Raw genomic sequence first — 20,857 nt, 5'->3', positions numbered from 1 at the left:
TCATTGGAGTGATATGCAGCACTGGCAAAGACTGCAGCACCTGCTGTATCTCCAATGACAACTTTGCCATAAGGAACAAGTGATGAATATAAAGAAGAAAGCAGCCAATCAAATTACCCCCAGCCCTTGAAAAAAAAAATTGAGGCAATTGGATGTCATGCATGACGTCCACAGAGAAGAATAAGAGAGAAGGAGAGAGAACAATCAGTGTTATATACAACCAGAGTGAAACATACTAGCTGGAATAATGATATAGCATCTACGCCTCCCGTAAATACAGCCACAATACGTTCCATATTTCCCCTGCAGCAATTTCCATGATTGCATTCATTATTAATTTGCGTGACCTTTCCCAGCAAGGTGACGGTAGAATGCCTTCTGCATGTTTAGAGGCTTGTGATGTCATCTCGACATGTGATGTAATTTTTAATGACCCACAACTGCAAAGAACCAAGTCAGTTAGCCACATATAAATCTTGCCAGGTAATTTTTTTTAAATATATCTCGTCCGGAGTTAGATGGAAGAAGTACTTGATGACATACTGCAGCAATTATTCTAAATGAAGATCTATACATTTGTAGAGGAACTAATATGAGCCAAATTTATATGTTATTTTGATATCTGTTTCTACATCTCTCTCTCTCTCTCTCTCTCTGTATATAAGTAACAAAGCTGCAACAAAGTTCATGCTGTATTCACCAACGGTTTATTTCTTCACACAAATTTTCGAGCGTCTCGCCGCCCTTTCTCAAGTGTTGATACTGAGAGAACAATAACAAAATTAAGCCATAACAAAAATTAAGCCATATATTTGTATATATACAACTATGTGTATATTACTCCTGCCATATGCCCTACATTTTAGAGTTTCACTTTTTTTTCATTTAAAGTGTAGTTTGTTTGACATTGTCTATGGAAAAGCTTTATCGCATCTCTGTTTCGTTTAGTGTATAGTAACGGTATTTTTTCTCGTATGATACTTTGATAGTTACTGTATCTAGTAATTGCACCATGTCGGCCTAGTGTTGGCAAGTTCATTTGAGCAGACTTGATTAGCCCATATGATGGGGATTCGAAATAATTGAGGTGTTTGGAATTGCAGAGAAGAGTTCAGATTGACGGAAAGCATTGTATTCAGGTATGGCATCTACAGTAGATGCCGACATATCGTTTTCTGTGTGAGTATATAATGTTGGCCATCTGTCTTACCATGCAGGTGATGCATCAACTTAGCAAATCATTAGTTTAGTTATTCTAGCTGTTACTCATCTGCAGATGCTCTCATAAGGACTCACCCACGTGTGCGTGACACACACACACACACACACACACACACACACACACACTCATACCCACTCACACACACATGCACACATACATTGTACACACATCAATCGAGTTCTAGGTGCATATCTGTCACATGTACTTCTGTCATGAAGATGCCAATGTGTTGATATTTGTTTTGTTTTGTTTTTGTTCTTAAATGGGGATGCAGTCTATGAAGTTTCAAGGACAGATACTGTAAAAGTGGAAATTTTCGCGGTGTTGAAATTTTCGCGCATTTCGCGCAACCAGAAACAAGTGAAAATGAAAGCAAGCAAATATTTTTGCTTGCTATATGTTCCCATGGTTGATGTCTTGATCCGGCGGGATTAAAAACACACAAAACTCTTCTTACCCGGCCGAGCGCGAAAAATTAGTCACATGAAAGTATCCACTTTTACAGTAAATAGAAGTTGTAATTATCAACGCTTGTACTGCACCCAACATTCAAACAATTCAGTATCACGAAATGTGTTAAGATGAGGGTCAAAGTCGAGAGTGGACACTTCTGCTCATCAAAAGCTAAACCCAGTGGACTACTGGAAAACATCTTCTGTAAAGGAAATCTCTCAATTCATTTTTTTTTTCAAATGTTACTTTATAAGTCACTTCATAAGCTAAAGTTTGCCTACTCTAAAGTAGAACTTTTTGCCAAAGGTTTTGCTAGAGTATTCTTGTATCCGTACTGTCATCCATTCTGAAACCTGAAATTTTTTTCAAAACTAAGTTATATGGAAAATGTATTCTGTACAGGGTTAACCCGACTGCTACAAGTTAGTAATGTTCATCAAAAGATTGTATGTAGCCTCAGTGATTTTTTTTAAAATCAGCTAATAAGCAGATCATCAGCAACCTCGTCAATCTCACCAATAATTGCAATATCATATGCTGAGGCATTTCAGGGGAACCCTATGGGTGAGATAGGGCATGATGTGATGTGATGCAATGTGATGTGTCATCACAAAAGCCATATAATGTCAGGAGAATAATTGTTTGGTTTTTGGCAGATCCCAATTCATTCGATGCTGTGCTTTAAATTGATGTATAATTTGCATTACTTCATGAAGTGAAAATATGTGCAATGTTACATGTAAAAGAGTAGAAGTAAGAAAACTGTAAAGGTTATATTGCCAAAGTTGGTTTACATGCATTTTTCCTCCTTTTATGATCTTTGACTTTAAATGGGTGACATGATGACGCACCACATATCTATGCCACTGATGTGGTCACTCTATGATGCAATTAATTGATTTCCTGAGCAGAGCCAATGGTGATCGAAGGGGAAGGACTCTTCGGCAGCTGACATTAGATACAGTATTAGATATAAAGGTTAATTTGGATGCATTTAACTAGATTTAGCCATCATTAAACTTGTTTGTCCTGGATAGGGATTCTGAGAGTGTGTCGTGGAGTGACTGGCAAAAATCTGACCATTGCACATCTTGTTCCTTGTTGACCAAATAACAGCGCACAAATCATTTCACACGGGGCAGCCATATGTTTTCAAATAAATCATGCTGTCATAATTTACCAAATAATGACCAACAAAAGCTGCCAAAGGAATTCAAATATTGATTATCTTAGAGCACATGCTGGCATACAAATGATTTCTGTTCTTGTGTATCACAGACAAAAATCCTTGCAAACACGTGATTTTTAGTTCTGCTAATCAGGAACAAAATGCTCACACACAGCACCATCCATTGATTTGAGGTCTTGCTTTACTGTTGAAGACATATTGATCAGTGTTGGGATGTATTATTCAACATTTTTACTTATCACAGACTGAATTGTAGTATATGTCATGGCCAGCGCCATGCTTTCAACAAAGGCCATGCTCAAAGGTATCATTCTATTTCTTCTAGTGCCACTTCGGGGATAAAAAGAGGAGGGGGGGGGGGGCCCAAAGTGGTGACACCCTACGTATTCCTATTTACAGGTGCAAAAAAGTGTGTGTGTGTGTGTGTGTGTGTGTGTGTGTGGGGAGGGGGGGGGGGCGAGTTCGGCCAGCCCTGTATATCTCAGCTACTGTAGACCAAATAATGGAATTATAACTCCATTTAGGCCTTATTTTTCATAGACAAAAGGATTGCATGCAAATCACTTAATTGCCATAATCCAGTCTTTGATGAGATGACCAACACTGCACTCCAATTTTGGCAATGCTATTGCTGTCAGCTGAGAATGAGAAGGACAGAAGTTAAGTTGTGTGAGACGGATTATCCACACAGCCTTTATTCTGTGAAGCACGTAAAGTGTTTTATGAAATTACAAAATGTGAAATATTGCAGAGATCTTGACTCTTTCAACATTATGTCTGTGAAGCAGACATCACGTGAGGCATGAAATTAATAGGGTTTATTCTATGGTTCCATAACACTTGCTCCTGTGACAATTGCTGACATGAAATGTCTGCATGTTAAGCCAAACGTAAATTCTACCTACAAACTTACCTGTAACCCTAATCCTAATCCTCACACCAAACTTCACCTAAAACCCTACAACCCTAGCCCTTAAGTCGGAGAAAATGAGACCAGAGTTAATTGTCACAGGAGCAAATGTTGTGTCACTGGTTTATATGACATGGCTCAACCACCACAACTTTGGGCTACTTGTATAGTAGATTTTAAGTTAGTTTCATATATCAATCTGTTATTACTGTTTTTAGTCCATTAAAAATATCAGATTTTGATTGTATGCTTTTTCTTATCATAGGATATCACTTTGTAAAAAAAAGAAAAATAGCAAGTATGATAAGTATTTTTGTTGATGGATATAAAATGAATTCAGTTCAAGTCAATTCAGTTCAGAAATATATATGTAAATTCTTTAGGCTAACATGATTATGTAGTGGTGGAGAAAAAAAGAAGCTTCTATTTTTGTGTGATTTCTCACGACTGTATGATGACTTTGTCAGCAGAGTAGTCACTACATGAGCTTTCAGAGTATTGTGATAAAGGAGAAATGTTATCATTAAAGAGGAGTACTGGAAGTAGAATAGCCTCCGGCCTAAATGTAATGAACAGTACTTGTAAGGACATTCAGGCCATTTTTGTCACTTTGCCTGCGTAAAGCAAATGAATAATTGGATACATCGCACATTTCTGAGAAGCGATCTTATATGTGAGTGTGTCATGAGGCTGAACTCATCATGGAGAGTATCTTTTTTGAATTTGTAATGATTTTTTGACAGTAAGTCTTCTGTCTTTTACTGGTCCACATCGTTCAAAGTATCTCTAATTCAAAGTATCTCTGAATTGGGTGCTTATAAATATTTTATCTTGTAATGTTGTTTGCCTGCTGGATTTGTGGGGTACCCATACAAAGTCTACATGGGAGATTTCAGATTCTGGTTAAAATTGAGTTCATTAGTTAGTGTAATCACTTTCTATGTAGCACATATCGAGTACATGTGAGTTTGGATCTGTGATCATTGTACAAACTTTTCAAGCTGGTCAGGGTGAAAGATGCACCCTTGTTCTCAAACGTCCCCTCAATAAGAAGAATAGTTATGTAATCTATTGGGGGAGGGGTTTTTTACTCACATGAAGGGAAAACATACGGGCCTAAAACTAAAGATAAGGAAAAAAACTGAAAATTATTATTTCTCATGTATGAACTACTCTCAGGCCTTCAAAAAAAAATCAGCATTTTAAGTTGTACCCTGACATGTAAATAAGTGCTTTGCAAGAAACGGGTAATGTCTTTCCTATCTTAGTTGTCCATTTCATAGGAAAAATGATGCTTTTGTAGGAGATGAAATTTTAATTCCCTCATCTTTTGCAAGTGTTACACGATAGTGACTTCTTTGTTCCCTCTTTGCTTGGACCAGGTCTGACCCCGCTGAGTCAGGCAGTGCTTGGCAAGAAACAGGAGATGCTAAAGATTCTTCTCAAGATGGGGGCCAATATCAACACCCAGGATGCAATTGGGAGGACACCGCTCTGTCTGGCGGCGTATGAGGTGAGAATACTAGAGGTCATGAAAGGAAACCCAAACCAAAAGAGAAATGTGAATTGAGTGAAAGCAGCAACATTAGTAGAATACATCAGTGAAAGTTTGAGGAAAATTGGACAATTGATGCAAAAGTTCTGAATTTTTAAAGATTTGGTGTTGGAACTGCTGGATGAGGACTACTAGAGGTTGTTGTGTCATTTGTGGACGACAATATAAAGAAAATGTAAAGAGCACTTGACTAACCGCTTTCAGAAAGCAGGGGGAATAATTGCTACCCTTAACATAGTTTTATGACAGTATCAAGTTATGGAATGTGTAATTTTATTGGTTCATGCTCATGCTCAATCTCAGTGTCTTCTTCAGTCAAATCTGCAGTTTAATTCTCATTAAGGTTCTTCAACATTATATGCAGTTAATCGACAAGGCCCTTTTGGCCATTCTTGAAATAAATTACACTGTGCATACATGTTATTGCACAATCTGACTACAATCTACATACACTGTATGAAGTCTTTTTGAAGGCCTTTTGAATGACAGTTATGGAAGCTAGATAATTTCAGAATCATCAGTTATTTTTCTAAAACTATTGTCATATTCTAAATCTCCCTGCAAAACTATTTTAGTGAATAGAAAGGTGCGATATTCATTATTTAGGTTGTTTTGATGAATAGATTGCTTGAAGTTCACTTGAACTATTTCATCTATTGCCATAATTTTATAGGTTTTATGAAAAAAAAGTTGTTTTTTTTCTCACAGCAAAGTGCCATCATATAGTTTGATCAGTAGATAAGTAGTTATGCCAACAAAATATACCAAAGCAACGGATGCATTAAGAATTCATGGTTGTCATAGCTGCTGGTTTTTCTGCTTGCTGTAGTCTATGCAAGAGACTGACAAGACTGCATGTACTACTACTTTGCAGCTAAAAGTCATCATTATGCTCTCAAAACTCTCTGAAAACACAGTTTGGCCTGAAAAAAACGGTTGCCATGGCAATGACATCTCATTTCTGCATCCATCAAGAGCCGAGCTGGTCAAACATTGCTGTCAGCTCCTCTTGACTGAGGCTGTGATGGAAGCATGATGAATGCTAAAACATTTAAAAGTCATTATTTTATGTCTCCACAATTATTGGTTCCTACCATTCCTGTTTATGGTAGAAATGAGTGTTCAACTGTGTGTGTTTAGCAGCGCACTCGCTCGCGTGCCAGTGAATGTGCTATTGTAACTCTCGTCATCCCCTCACCCTGGATGAGGTTTTGCCAAATCACTCAACGTATTTGACTCTGATCCAGTTTCTATGCTGCCAACTCCCCCTCACCCCCCCCCCCCAGACTTAATGCAGTTATTGATCCAGGCCCGACCATCCTTTTAACCTTCATCACAGAAAAGGTTCGGGAGAATAAAGAAAAAGAAAGAAAGTAATAAAAAACAGCACACACATTTACTTTCACTTTTCTCTCGTGAAAAGATTTGAGTGAGCTCTCCCTCTCTCTGTCTTTTCCTTGGTCAGAAAAAAGAGACGCGCTCTCTCCCCCTCTCTCTCACGTATCGATGAATAGACATCAGTTCCACACCACAAAATATCACACAATATAAGAGGAGAAAAATACCCAGCACTGATAGCATACAGAACCAAATATTTTCGAACAAAAGGGCACTATTCGATGTTGAGCTGCACCATCACAATGGAGTTTGTCTCGCACCTGATTATAAAGGGGCAAAAAAGCAATGATATTCCATAAGTAATGACACCACATCTATTCAGAAATGGCAGGATGGCAGAAATTCCACAAATGTATTGAGGAATATGTGAAATATCTGAGTATTCGAGGAGAAATAATTGTAAGAAGAAGGGGACATTTGAAATTGGGTACGGAACATCAAACAACGTATCAATATCCCAGTACATCTTTAGAGTCTTCATGCAAGCTTTACTTCAATTCAATTCAATTCAATTCAAATTAAAATGATTTTATATCTATATAAAGTAGTACAAAGCAATATACATAATGCTTACATGAGTACATAGTATGGCATGGCTGAAATTTTTAATGATTTCTTTTCTTCAATTGGAAAAAATCTTTCTCAAAATATTCCTCTTTCTAGTAAATCTTTTAGTGATTTTTTAGATACACCTAACTCTAAAACTATATTTTTTGACCCAACATATAAAGAAGAAATAATAAAGATTGTTGCCAATTTGAAAGAAGGTAAAAGTCCTGGCCACGACGGAATTGACAACTATTTGATAAAAAACATAATTCCTCAAATAGTGGATCCCTTAGTACATATTATCAACTCATCGCTTGCAACTGGCCATGTGCCAAATAGCATGAAAATTGCGAAAGTAATTCCTATTTATAAGAAAGGGGAGAAGGATGATGTCAATAACTATAGACCCATATCTTTATTATCTTCTATTTCTAAGATTCTTGAAAGAATAGTCTACATCAGGACAGTACGTTTTCTTAAAACCTGCGACATATTTTCAAACTTTCAATTTGGATTCAGGGAAAATCACAGCACAACACACGCACTACTTGCCCTCATCGACAAAGTCACACACGCACTCGACACACTTTCACACACAATAGGTATCTTCTTGGACTTCTCCAAGGCCTTTGACACGATTAACCACGGAATACTTCTCGCCAAACTGTCTCATTATGGAATACGTGGAAAGGCCTTGGAGTGGTTCACGAGTTACCTATCAGAAAGATCCCAATTTGTACATGTCAACGGCTTTGACTCTCAAAGTAAAACAATTGCATGTGGTGTTCCACAAGGGAGTTTATTAGGCCCATTGTTATTCATTATTTATATTAATGATTTTCATAGATCGTCGGAGAAACTATCATTCATATTATTCGCGGATGACTCTAATCTTTTTTTTTCCCACCCTGACCCAAATATCTTAATAAGAACAGTCAATGAAGAATTGATAAAGGTCATACAATGGATATACGCAAACAAATTGTCATTAAATATTCAAAAAACAAAAGTTATGCTCTTTAGTAATTCTTTAGATAGCCTCCCAGGCAATATAACATTTGATACTACTCCCTTAGAAGAAGTTTCTTCTTTCAAATTTCTTGGTGTTTGCGTTGATAACAAGCTTTCATGGAGGAATCATATTGATAACATATGTAAAATTATTTCACGTAACATTGGCGTAATGAATAGATTAAAATATTATCTTCCTTCATCTGCATTATTAACTCTTTATTCTAGTTTGATACTCCCTTATTTAAACTACGGGATTCTTGCTTGGGGTAATACATATCAGATGTTACTTGATAAACTTCTTTTATTGCAAAAGAAAGCGCTTAGAATTGTTTTTAATTTACATACCCGAGAACATACAGATGCTTTGTTTTCTGACCATAAAATATTAAAAGTAAATGATTTGTATGTGTTTCAACTTGGTCAGTTTATGTTTAATTACAACAGTACCTTTTTACCTAAAATATTCAACGATTTATTTCATCGAAACAGTCATGTTCATAACTATCCCACGCGACGATCCGATGAATTCCATCTTCCGTTAATGAGAACCGCACATGCCCAAAATACATTTCTTTATACCGGACCCAGACTTTGGAATAAATTAGATAATAGTTTAAAAGATTCCCCCAAATTTGTCACATTTAAATATAAACTCAGAAAACATTTACTTTCTATTTATAATCTTAGATAATCTAAATTGTTATAATTTATGCTTGAGCTTTCACCTGTCCTGATGTCGCAGCACTTGGCGTGTTCTGTGTGCAGACCTCTCTTCTTTCTTCTCTCCTTTTCCTTTCCTGTCTATTGTTCTTCGTAGACTTGTATTGTTACAGTCTTCTCTCCTCTCGGTACTGTCTCGCGTCCAACAGTGTATATGCGTGTGGGTAATTGAATGTGTGTACGAATGTATTGTCCTTGTCATATTTTCCCGGTACACGTGGTTCAATGAACAGTGTCCGGGCACTATAGCATTGGTATTCTATATTTTTTTCCCGACCTGTGTATCTCAAAATAACTACATGTATATTGTTATAGAATAGTATATCATTCACTCATTATTTATCTAGCGATCCACGTCCGACAAGCTTTGCTTTTTAGTGGATCACTATTTTCCATGATCAAATTTATTTTCCGCTCGCCCACGTAGTATTTGTACAGTTTTCCTCTTTATTATTGTACATATATGTTGTTCTATAATTTGTCTCGTATATTACATGAATCTTTTGCAAGCGTTTGAACAATATCATTTAATGACATGTATACATTGTACTATGTTTTTGATTTTCGTTGATTGGAAATAAACTATGATTGATTGATTGATTGATTAAGGAACTTTGAATCACTTCATACATATATGCACATTCACACATCACTTCTACACACACACACACACACACACACACACATATATATATATATGAATATAATTTATGTCTAATATGAACAAATAATAAGGATATATTTGTATATATGTGTATATGTATATATGTATATATATATATATATATATATGTATATTCATTTCTTTAAATAAATTCAAATGCAAGGTACCATTAAAAATATTTGTTTTTACTTTGTATAACCTCCTGAGCTGTTTTAACAAGGAAATAATACTCAAAGAATTTGACATTTTATTATTGATAATGATGATTATAAAAGCAGTAAAGTGCAGATGATGAGAAAAGTAAAGATATTATAATAATGACAACACTGACAATCAGAAAAGTATGAATGGACTGGTCTTGTTAATGGCATGCTGGAAGGGACCTACGTTTTTAAAAACATTTTGCAGAACAACAGTGAGTAATCCAAGCCTACAATAAGACAACATACTAACAATTGAGCTTGCCGACAAAAGGCCTGCAGTTCTTGTTACGAACCCTAAGCATGTGTGAGGTTTCGCTGGTCGAGAGCCTTGAATAGCGACAACTAATTTCTATCACAGCCCGTCCTCTCATGATAATACAGGTGCTTGCAGCAGTTTGGGTCACCTGTGTTATTGTCATTCTAGTGTGGGACAAAGCAATATCATATTTTATTTTTTCATGCAGTATAAACATATTCCATCAACCTGCTCGACATGAGAGAAAGATGCCTCTATGTTCTTCCCTCCCTACAGGGCTGGTACGAAGGTGCCGTGTGTCTCCTTCGCCACGGCGCCAAGCAGACGGTGGCGGACAAGAGTGGTCGGCTACCGATCCACGCAGCAACGTGTGCCAAGGAATCCAGGTATTTATATGCCACACCATGACTGGAGATCACAGACAGTTGCCATATCCTTATCATGATTTCATCAAATCTTGATATTACTTTTTCTTGTTCAGGTCATTATTCAGAATTAAGTTTCTGCAAGTTACTTGAAATTATGATTTTGTACAATTGCTGTATGCACCGTATATTTAGTATGAAAGTCTCATTTTTCATGAATCGGGACTTCACAACAACTTTGCGAGTGCTTAAATTCGTGATTGTGGAGTACAGTGCTGAATGGAGAAAAATATACATGCACGTCACATTCACGTGAGGATCAGAGTTAATATTTTGGCATGTTTTGGAATTTGTGAATACCAGCCTACTCACAAAATTTGCAATATAAAAACCTCATGAAATATTTGGCATATAGAGTAATCAGTGGGAAGTATTTGAATAGCTATATTATCAGTTTCTCTATTTCATTTCACATCAAGTTCACATCAGTGTAGTAAAAGGATACAAAGATAAGTAATGTGAGAGGCGACCCCTGAGCAAACAGCAGACAGTTTATCTAGCAAGTTATATCCTTTCTGTGCACAATAGAATAAAGTTTGATATTTTACATCTGTGGTACACTGGAAACATATATTGTACCATCAGATGCTAATGAAAGCAGATGCAAAAATCAGATTTTCTATTGTAAATATCACTATTAGATATAGATGCACAAACTAAACAAAACGCTCACATAAAGGATATTGAATGTTCAGTGCGGTATTTACAAAAGCAAGGCATGCAAGAATATACAGAAAACATATTGAATTATCCATTACATATTTCATCTTCATACAATGGATTATTAAATATTTGTTTTTTCTTCAGTGAGTGATTTCTTTTAAAATATATTTTACTATGATACTGTGTTGTATGCCCAGCCATGGATGCACACACACAAACACGCACACACATACATATTTCATATTCATATCAATGTATTTAATATCTTCTGCACAAACACTTTGATCAGGAGGCATTCCAAAAATGCACGGAATAAGGGAACCCCTGTTTAAATTCCATGCTACTGTAAAACATTGCGTGTAAACTATATGTGTTTGGATGAAATGAATACTCTCTTAACAATAAAAGAAAAGCTAACTGCCTGTCTCCAAAAAAATAACCCTTCAGGCCAGGGCAGCATATTTGTACAAACAGAAATCCATTACGGGACAAATATGCAGACGCTGGCGATCGGATGTTTCCCGGGGATCTAGAAGAATGGGATGGCATGCAGTTCCTGCGATTTATTTTGGGGTCGGTGATGTCATTTAAGTCGATTTCCGTGGCTCGAGTCGGAACAGTTTTGTGTCTTCCTTTGGCTAGAGTGTAATTTGAAACATTTTGGAGAGGGATGTGCTATTTAAACTGTCACAACTACTGCGCTTTGTAGGCTGAAACAAAAGTTTTCCCCCAGAGCCTTGCTTAAACAAGTTGTTTGCATGGTCACTGCATAAGGAAGGCATTTGTTCAAGTTGTGAGTGTTCAGTTAAGAGTCATAATTGCTTCCTATATATTATGTATAAGTAGATACAGTGAGCTGGGTATATTTCAAGAGCGTATTGCATATGAACGCATTGTTTGAATTGTTGTCAGTTTCTTCAGGAGGTAAATATATCTTGAGGAATCAAATTCAGGAGAAGAGAGCAAATTAAAATCCACCCATGCACACAATACATGCGGCAGGTCAAAACAAATGCATAAATATGTCATTAAAATGTAAATATATTTGTAAAGATTGTTTATTGTGCCCCGAGTCTGTGGAATCAAGGAGTGAATACAACTTATGACCAAAATGTAAGTTTGCTAAGTGAATTATGTCTAATAACTTTTCTCTCACGGAATCTCGGTTCATAAAGCAGACATCAATATATGCATCCTAAATTGAAACGGGAAGATGCTGGCAGTGATAGAAAAATTATTAAAGTGATGACATATGCAACATAGAGAATTTGTTCCCATTATACATTCCATATAACCAGTTATTAACAGTCACATGTCTTACATGTATTTACACATATCAAGCTTAACAAAGGCATGCAGGCAGCAATGCTATTTTCTAGTTCTCTTTTATTCTGTGTATGATTAGTCTCTGTAGTCTTGTCACTTTTCTCACAGATTTGCATTTAGAATACAGCAGAATGATCTTTTGTGAATGTTTGCCTTCCACGTGTGCATTTCACCTACTGAACAGAAATTAGAAGCACACAATGAATTCTAATTTTGCTTCTTTGGGATTATTATGGCGATGGGATGAATTAGTGTGTTTTTTTATCAGCATTTTTTTTTCCTTCTAGAATTATGTAGGCTGAAATCGTTGATGGGCAAAATGAAAGAAACTCCCAAAATGGAGTTGGGCGATATAGTCTCCTGATGGGGTATCATAAGCATTGAAGAGTTCAGTCACAGCTAAAATTAGTTTTTGCAAAATTTCAGCTTCACTGCATGTTCAATTTGTGGTAATTTAAAGCACTGATGCCTTGTTCCTTTTCTTTAGTAAGATAAAAATCCAAGCACATTTCATGTCATGCTCAATCCCAAAAAAAAAAAAAAAAAATGTTCAGGAATATATATCTACCAGTGCATTGTGCAGACTAACACCACAACACCACATATGGAATTTTAACATCGTTTTGAGCAGAGCAACAACAACCACAACAACAGTGGCAGTAAAAGTTTTTTTTTTTTTTTTTTTTTTTTACTGTAATGTGCAACGAGCAAATGGAAGTGATTTTAGGGGGAAAAAATAATAGAAATCTTCAAATGTGCATGTGTGCTTGGTTGAGCAGGGGATTTGTAAGTGATTGGCGAGTGGGCAGTGGAGCGTAAGATTTCTTGAGATGAGATGCGATCAGAAATCTGCTCGTCTGCTGAGCGACTTCCACATTGTATATTCGGCAAAAACGTGCGGGAACACAGCCTCAAAATGTAAGCTGATTGAGGAAGGAGTGGATATTCGCCAGCCAGGCATGAAATGTTTAAGGCACTCATCCAAGAATTGCTTTATACTGTTCCACTTTTGTGTGAGATGGGCTCCCCCCCAGCTTTTGAATTGTGGCGGCGTAAGATTTCTTATAATGCTTTTCATTGTTAATGGTTGCATACGTCTGATGTCTGTGCTTAAAAAAGAAATACAGTAAAGCTCAGTTATGTAAAAGAGAATGCTTAAATTGACAGAGTGTATGTGCAGCATTCAGGAGAAAAGGAAGAGACAGCATGCTCACGTATTGCATAGGGGTATAAGAAGACCAGTTATACCACATCAGAGTGGAGTGCAAGTTCCATGCAAAATACATACCAGATAGATGTTGTGTAATGTAGAAGTTTATTTTCAAACATTGTTATTTCTGCCATCTTTGCAGATAATAACTAACCTTAGTACATATGTATATGTACTTATTGTTTTTTGTTTGCTTACTTGTTTTGTTTGCAGTGAGGCAAACACTGTATGACTCCATATTATGGTGAAGTAAAAAAAAAAAACACGAAAAAACTTGTGAAAGCAACCAAATGTTCCAAAACAAATCATGTTACTACACAAGTGGATGGATTGCCAAAAAAAAAAAAAATGAAAGTTGTGAAACTCAAATGAGAAAAGATGGCAACTGCGGCGAAACAATTGCACTATCGATATTGAAATATTGTGCTATCGTGATGGCGATAGCAAAGATTTTTTTTTCGAAATCTCTCGGGTCAGGGACATTTTTAGGGTCAGTTGCAGTATGCCAATCCAACTTTTTTTTCTTGGCCTGAGAAAGGATTTGTAGTGTCAAAAGAACTCACCACTGTCCTGTCATGTGTTTGCCTTGGAGGACCCTGTCAGCCTTGCTTCAATCGCTCAGCGTCGACGAGGTGAATGAACCTGATAACGAGGGGATGACGGCGCTGCACTGGGCGGCTTTCCACAATCGGCCCGAACACATCCAGCTGCTCATGCTCCGAGGCGGCGACATCTATCGCACTGACATTGACGAGAAGACTCCACTGCACTGGGCCAGCCAGGTGAGCTATGGGTACTCTTTGAATAGGCTTCGTCAGTTGCAGAGATGAAGCAACAGCAACAACACCATTACGTATTACTGCAAAAACATTGGTTGGTGTTAGATTTAACACCCATGGTGGTCAAGAGTCAATAGAGGACCACACCCACAGGTTTGGAAAGTATGTTGTGATGGTGTTGAAAAGTGTTCACCTGGCACTTTGTGGTGTTAATGTGACACTTTAGCTGGTGATATTTTTGAATTCTACGACACCGCATGGTGTTGATTTGATATTGCGCATGCTAATGTCATTGGTATAACACCTGTCCAGTGTCAATAGGAGACCACACCAACTGGTTACTGTGGTGTATATGTATTTACACCTTTTTTTTTCAAAAATCAAATAGGGCCCTACTTTATTGTAAAGTTCTTGATTGTCTTGTTGAAGTTCAAAATCAACAGGATGAACAGTAACTAAGCAACTATTCAAAAAAAGCAATTTGATATTTTGAAGTGACACCTGAGGTGTTAATCTAACACCTCAAATAAACACAGGAAATTTAACAAGAGCTGGGTGTTTCATATTTAACACTGGACTTTTTGCAGTGTACCGCTTCCATCACAGTTACCATCACTGTAAAAGCAGTAGATCTAACAACAATCAACAAGTCAAATATATGTCATCATCATTTACCTCCAGGATAGTATTTTTCCATATGGAAGATGCATGACATGCATGGTTCTTGTAAGCAATATAGGTTCAAGTAGAAATCAGTTCAGTTTACTCACAGCTGGCTTCAAACATTTGAAGCCCTCGTTGATGAGATCAAGAGTGTTACAACTAGCACAAAATATGCTATGTTTTTATCCCTTTGATTATAATCAATTTTAGGATAATCATAAAAAATTTATTACGTATAGTATTCAAGCATTATATTATCTTTCTGAGCTCTTCAATCCAGTGCTAACAGAAGTGACATAGTGATTTGCATTGTCTCTGAAAAAACAAAAGCCCAAAATAAGTATGATGGCAATGATAGGGATGGTGAATACCAGTTTTGCTGTTCTAGTCTTTAGTTTTATGACTTTCATCATTGTTTAAGCACTCTAATTTTCCCATGGTATGTTAATGCCATGCACAGAATTCTGTCATTTCTATGGTTACGAGAAACCAAAAAATGAACAAAATGGCTACCTTTTTGTTTAGAACAGAGCAAAGGCAATGTAAAAAAATTGAGCTCCACTATAGTATCGTGTAACAAGTGTGTAATCAGGCCAGGCCATTCTGAAAGGGCAAACTCTCCCACACAGTACAGTGGAATTGCAGACAACAGGGAGATTGTTACCATGGTAATAGGATGGTATTATGACTTTATTATGTACTGTAATCAAGGCCCTTGGATGACAGTGCCTATCAACTTTCAAAGCTCTTCTGCAAATTTCCCTGCTCCAAAAGCACTTATGTCTCAAGAGCTGGTGCATAAATTGCATTATCTTTATCTGTATTGTTATCTATATGTGGATGTTATTATATCCATCTCTCTCTCTCTCTCTCTTTATCTATGTATGTGTGTGTCTCTCTCTCTGTATGCATGTATGTATGCATATATATTTTTGTATTTCTATATCTATATATTCATATTTACATATGTATATATATTCACATACCTATATTCATGAAGTATCTCTTTATCTGTATCTTTATCTATCATTTTGTCTACTGCCAAGCCCTTAGTGTCAAGCACACACAGTTTTCCATTTTGAATGACAGAGGGTAGGGTAGATTTGATCAAAAGTATTAGGTATGGAAGGAGAGAGAAAATCTATTCAGGCCACAAATTCAAGAGATTATTGTCTCTTTAGATAACTTGATGCATGTTTGTGCATCAGAGCTGTGAGTAATTTTATCAAATTCCTTAGTTTTTTGTTAGGTCACATAGAGCTGTATAAATACCTGCTTTACTGCCAACATATGGATGGTGCCATATGAATGCCAAGGAAAGATTTCTGAGCAATCTCTATAGAGATCCAACATCTAAGTAACAAGTATGGTTGAATTTGTCACAGAATTTGAGATACAGGCCCTGGTTTGTTGGTGAAAAAAGTCCAAGCTCATCTTGAGGTTATGATGAATTTTGTAATCTTATGACAATAAATGACTTTCCTGATATATGCATTAAAAATGGAGAAAAAGAATAATGACACTGGAAAGTTTTTTTTTTGTTTTGTTTTTTTTCAACTTGAAGAACATAGATATACCAATTCATACATGCAGTATATGCTGAAGTCAAGGAATGATTAATTTGCATGTCTTCCCTGCCATTGACACTGTGAGATTCAGGCACATCATTGAGACCAGACATTCACAGACTGGTATTAAACATTGCTTATAAATAGCTGCTTATCCTCGTAAATCAAGCCCTTTAAAAAAATGAGTCCTTCTGTGTGTGTGTAGAAGGCAACTCGCCAAATACTTTGCAGTGTAAGAATGTCAGTCCTTGTTTCAACCATATGTTGTGCTCAGTGTAAATTTCAGTCACCTCATGCAACAGCAGATTCCTAATTAGAAGCATTTTAAAGTGAAACATCATTTTGTGTTCATGTGGAGTTTAGTAACTAAAGGGAAATCATGCAGACAAATAGAATGGTACAAATTTCATCAAAATTGGACAGAATTGAAGAAAGATGTGGAATGTCTTAATTTTATGGGTTTTTATCTAACAGTTATGATATAGGCTGCAACCACACTTGTAAACAGGAATACACAACAATGTCATCTTATAATGAACAATTTTCTCATTGGTTTGAAGATGCAACGATGTCATCTTGTAACGTACAACTCTCTCATTAGTTTGAAGAAAGGAGATAGTAAAACAAATGCTTTTAGTCAATAATGGAACAAATGTAACACCTTCCCTAAAAGTCTCCATTGCCCTAGGTTGTGACAAGATCACAGTAGTTTGATATCATAAACTACAAATCTGTATTGATTGCATGTGAAAAACTTAAATTTAGAGTAGTTTTGTGTAGTGTTCAAGTTGGAGACTTATATGGTGATGACATTAACATATACCTCCTCCATCTTGTGTATAATGGTTTTTCCTTTAAGATCACACTTTTATGAAAACATTTAAACCATGAATGTCCTTTAATGTAAAACGCATTTCGATATGAACCACTTCCACAAGTTTTTCATCTGATTTCACACTATTCAATTAGCTCAGCTTGAACATCTGTATGGTATCAAATTTTGCTGTAAATGCAATTCTTGTAACTGAAGATTTTCTTATTCTGAAAGAAACAAAGCCAACATGTTTCAAGCAGGTTTGATGACATAGCCTCTGGGTGTTGGGCTGTATTGCATCATGAGAGAAATCTCATGGTAGGAGAATCTGTGAAAAGTGCACTTTTTTGGGGCATTTGCTCGTTTCCATTTTAGTCTTCTTCTTTTCCTTCTTCATCTTCGTGTATGGCATGATGTTCCTGGTTGCTGTGGTGAAAGTGGTATGAGTGGGTAGATCAGACAAATCGGCTCCAAGGATACATTACAGGCATGCTTGCAAAACAGAACGAACCAAATGCCCTTACGTACGGCACGTTTGGAATGCACTGATCGAGAGTAGCTTAAATTTTTTTTTCTTTTTTTCTTTTCCCAGTAGGATGTATGTGGTGCTTTACACTGGTATTACAGCTCAGCTTGGCATCTAATAATAGTATCATTTCGTGTGAAATTGTGTGTCTGTTGAAGTGAAAGAGCTGAATAAAACAACTTATAAGCTTATGTAAGCACGGAAAATGGCATTGCTCTTAAACCAATGTGTACCACAATACCAGTCGACAAAAAAAAAATATGGATGGGTTTAAATTCTGTCAGAATGTGTTTTTTATAGGAAAAGAAATCCTGTGTTCAAAAGTAAATGGACCTGGTTATATAATTTAAGACACAGTTTACTCATTTTCCATTGGTTTGCTACACTAGAGATGATAGTAGTGTTTATACTTCTATCTCAGTCCCGTTTCATGTTTACTTGTGTGTGTTTTTGTCTGTTTATTGCTCTGTCTTTCCAGTTGGCTTCCAAACTTTTTTCCTGTGCTAAATTTCTATTAATGCTCTTTTCCTGAGGGGCCCACATCCTAGAAGCTTTGTCTGTTTTAGTGGGTCCTTCCATTTTTCAAATTTTGTTTATTGTTTACTTCCCTCTGATCAATTCAGTTTTCATGCAAATGTTATAATTATCATAAGGCTCCACAATTATTGTATACTCTTTTCATTTCACATAGTTTTACTTACCTTATTTTCTGTTATCAAAGAAAGTAATGTCTGTGTATTTTGTCAAAAAATCAAATAAAAAGAATGAATTGAAATTAAATTGACGTCATTTCATGATTTATCGTGCACATTCTGTGTAAACATCAGTGTGCGATTTTCCCATGGTGCCTCTTTGGAAGAAATTCTTAGATTTTGAGTAGCATTCTGTTTATGTTTCTTCAGTTTGTCGGGCCATAGACAACAATTATGTTATCTTATATCATTTCATATAATGTGCCTTTTTTCTGCCCATATGTGTCTTTTACATACAGAATGATTCTTTGTCTGTGAAACCTCTCTCTGTTGTAGCCAGAGTACATACACAAGTGACTAACAATTAATCTGCTGTACTTTCACTTTGTGGTATGTACCCATAGAATGGCTGTCTGGTATGCTGCTCGGTCATGGCCAAGTGCCACAGTGGTGGCGCCCCGCTCATCAACGCCGCCGAGGCGACGGGAAAGACGTGCGTACACCTGGCGGCAGCGGCTGGCTACCACGAAATCCTGCTGGAGTTTGCTCAGCTTCCGCATGCTGACTTTGAGGCTTTGGATCCCGATGAGAGGTAGTAACCTCTTTTGCCTTTCTTTCTCTCATCTCTCATTCTATGTGTACATACGATGGATGTATGACTGAGTGTGTGTGCTTGTGTTTGGTCAATGTTACAACATGTGATGGTGGTTAAAATGTTTCTTTATTCTTCTTTTGTAAGGGCTCCACCTACAAGCAAATTTGTTTTTCAGGAATCCTGGCCCTTAATGTTATGTTTTTCTTCTCTGTTATGACATTTATAATGTTTTACATTTTGCAAATTAGTCAAATGGAATGAATTGTCTGATGAGGTAATTGAATTGGGAGGATTTTCTGAAAGTCATCTCATCTGTTGTGTTATCTCTGATTCATGTTTCTTTAGAGTCTCTGCCTTTAGTTTCCTCATTATAAATTCCCTGCCAATGTCTTATATGCCTAGTTTTAGAGCTACCTATCTATCTATATATTTATATATAATACACATACATAAGTATACAGATAGATAGATAGATAGATAGATAGATAGATAGATTGATTCATATATATATATTTACTACAAGATTGCATGGACATTGCAGAAATGGCCTCAAAGAAAGAGAAACATTAAGCATGGTGTATGCATGCTGTCTTACAAATCATTTAAAAGAGTACATACTGAAAATATGTTGCATTGGAGATGGATTGCCAAAGACCTTGAGAATATTCAATGTTTTGTAATCCTGTGAGTGTCATGCAGTTTGAAAATCTGTCCAGAGTCTCTCATTGCATGTTGGTTTAATTTACGAGGATTGTATGTGTGAAGCATATTGTGCACAGTCATTTCCTTTTATTTTCTTCTTTAGGTGTTTGGTGTGTCATGATTGAGAAAAAATACTGCTGTAAGGATTTCCAGGGCCCAAAGTTTACATTACACATTGAACCAGCATCTATGCAATATCATGTAGCAGATCGATAATGTATACTTTATAAACCAATTTCAAGTATTGTGATGGACAGTGTACACTGAGCTGTTAAGAATATTATACTGTAAAAGTGGAAATTTTTGTGCATTTTGCATGACCAGAAACTATACTGGTAGCACAAAAATAAAAGCTCATTAATATTTTTGATTGTTATATTTAAACCACAATGATAATGTCTTGATTCTGCAGAATTAAAAACATGCAAAATTTATCTTAGTCAGCGAATACAAAAATTTCTAGTGGAAAAATATCACTTTTTACTCAGCAAGCGCAAAAATTTCTGGTGGAAAAATATCACTTTTAGAGTAATTGATACAAAGGATCATGTTGTAAAGGTATAAATCCAAGGGAAAAGAAATGAGAAGCAGAAGCAAAGGACAGAGTGGCAGGGAGAAATATAAAGAAGAGGAGAGGGAGGGATGTGAGGATCAGAGGATCAAGAAGGGGGGCAAAAATAAGGTGGAGGGGAGATGAGGAAGGGGTGTGGACAGCTAGGAGAAGGATCAAGAACAAGGAAGAGAATAGGAGGAGTAGAGGA

At 36.4% G+C, this 20,857-nt stretch overlaps 1 protein-coding gene across 1 annotated transcript in view; it reads left to right on the top strand.

Moving 5' to 3' along the window:
* The window catches only part of LOC139740019 (uncharacterized), a 56,673-nt gene that overhangs the window by 31,618 nt on the left and 4,198 nt on the right, over positions 1–20,857 (top strand). Inside the window, exons 4-7 of the mRNA XM_071650616.1 lie at positions 5,157–5,287; positions 10,410–10,519; positions 14,350–14,539; positions 19,204–19,391. Of these exons, the coding sequence (XP_071506717.1) occupies positions 5,157–5,287; positions 10,410–10,519; positions 14,350–14,539; positions 19,204–19,391 (619 nt within the window). The remainder of the gene's footprint in view (positions 1–5,156; positions 5,288–10,409; positions 10,520–14,349; positions 14,540–19,203; positions 19,392–20,857) is intronic.

The sequence above is a fragment of the Diadema antillarum genome, unplaced genomic scaffold (assembly GCF_040938485.1).
Source record: "Diadema antillarum isolate AM-2024a unplaced genomic scaffold, OU_Dant_1.0 seq00000825_RagTag, whole genome shotgun sequence".
In the NCBI taxonomy this organism is placed as follows: Eukaryota; Metazoa; Echinodermata; class Echinoidea; order Diadematoida; family Diadematidae; genus Diadema; species Diadema antillarum.
This window is presented reverse-complemented; position numbering and strand designations above follow the sequence as displayed.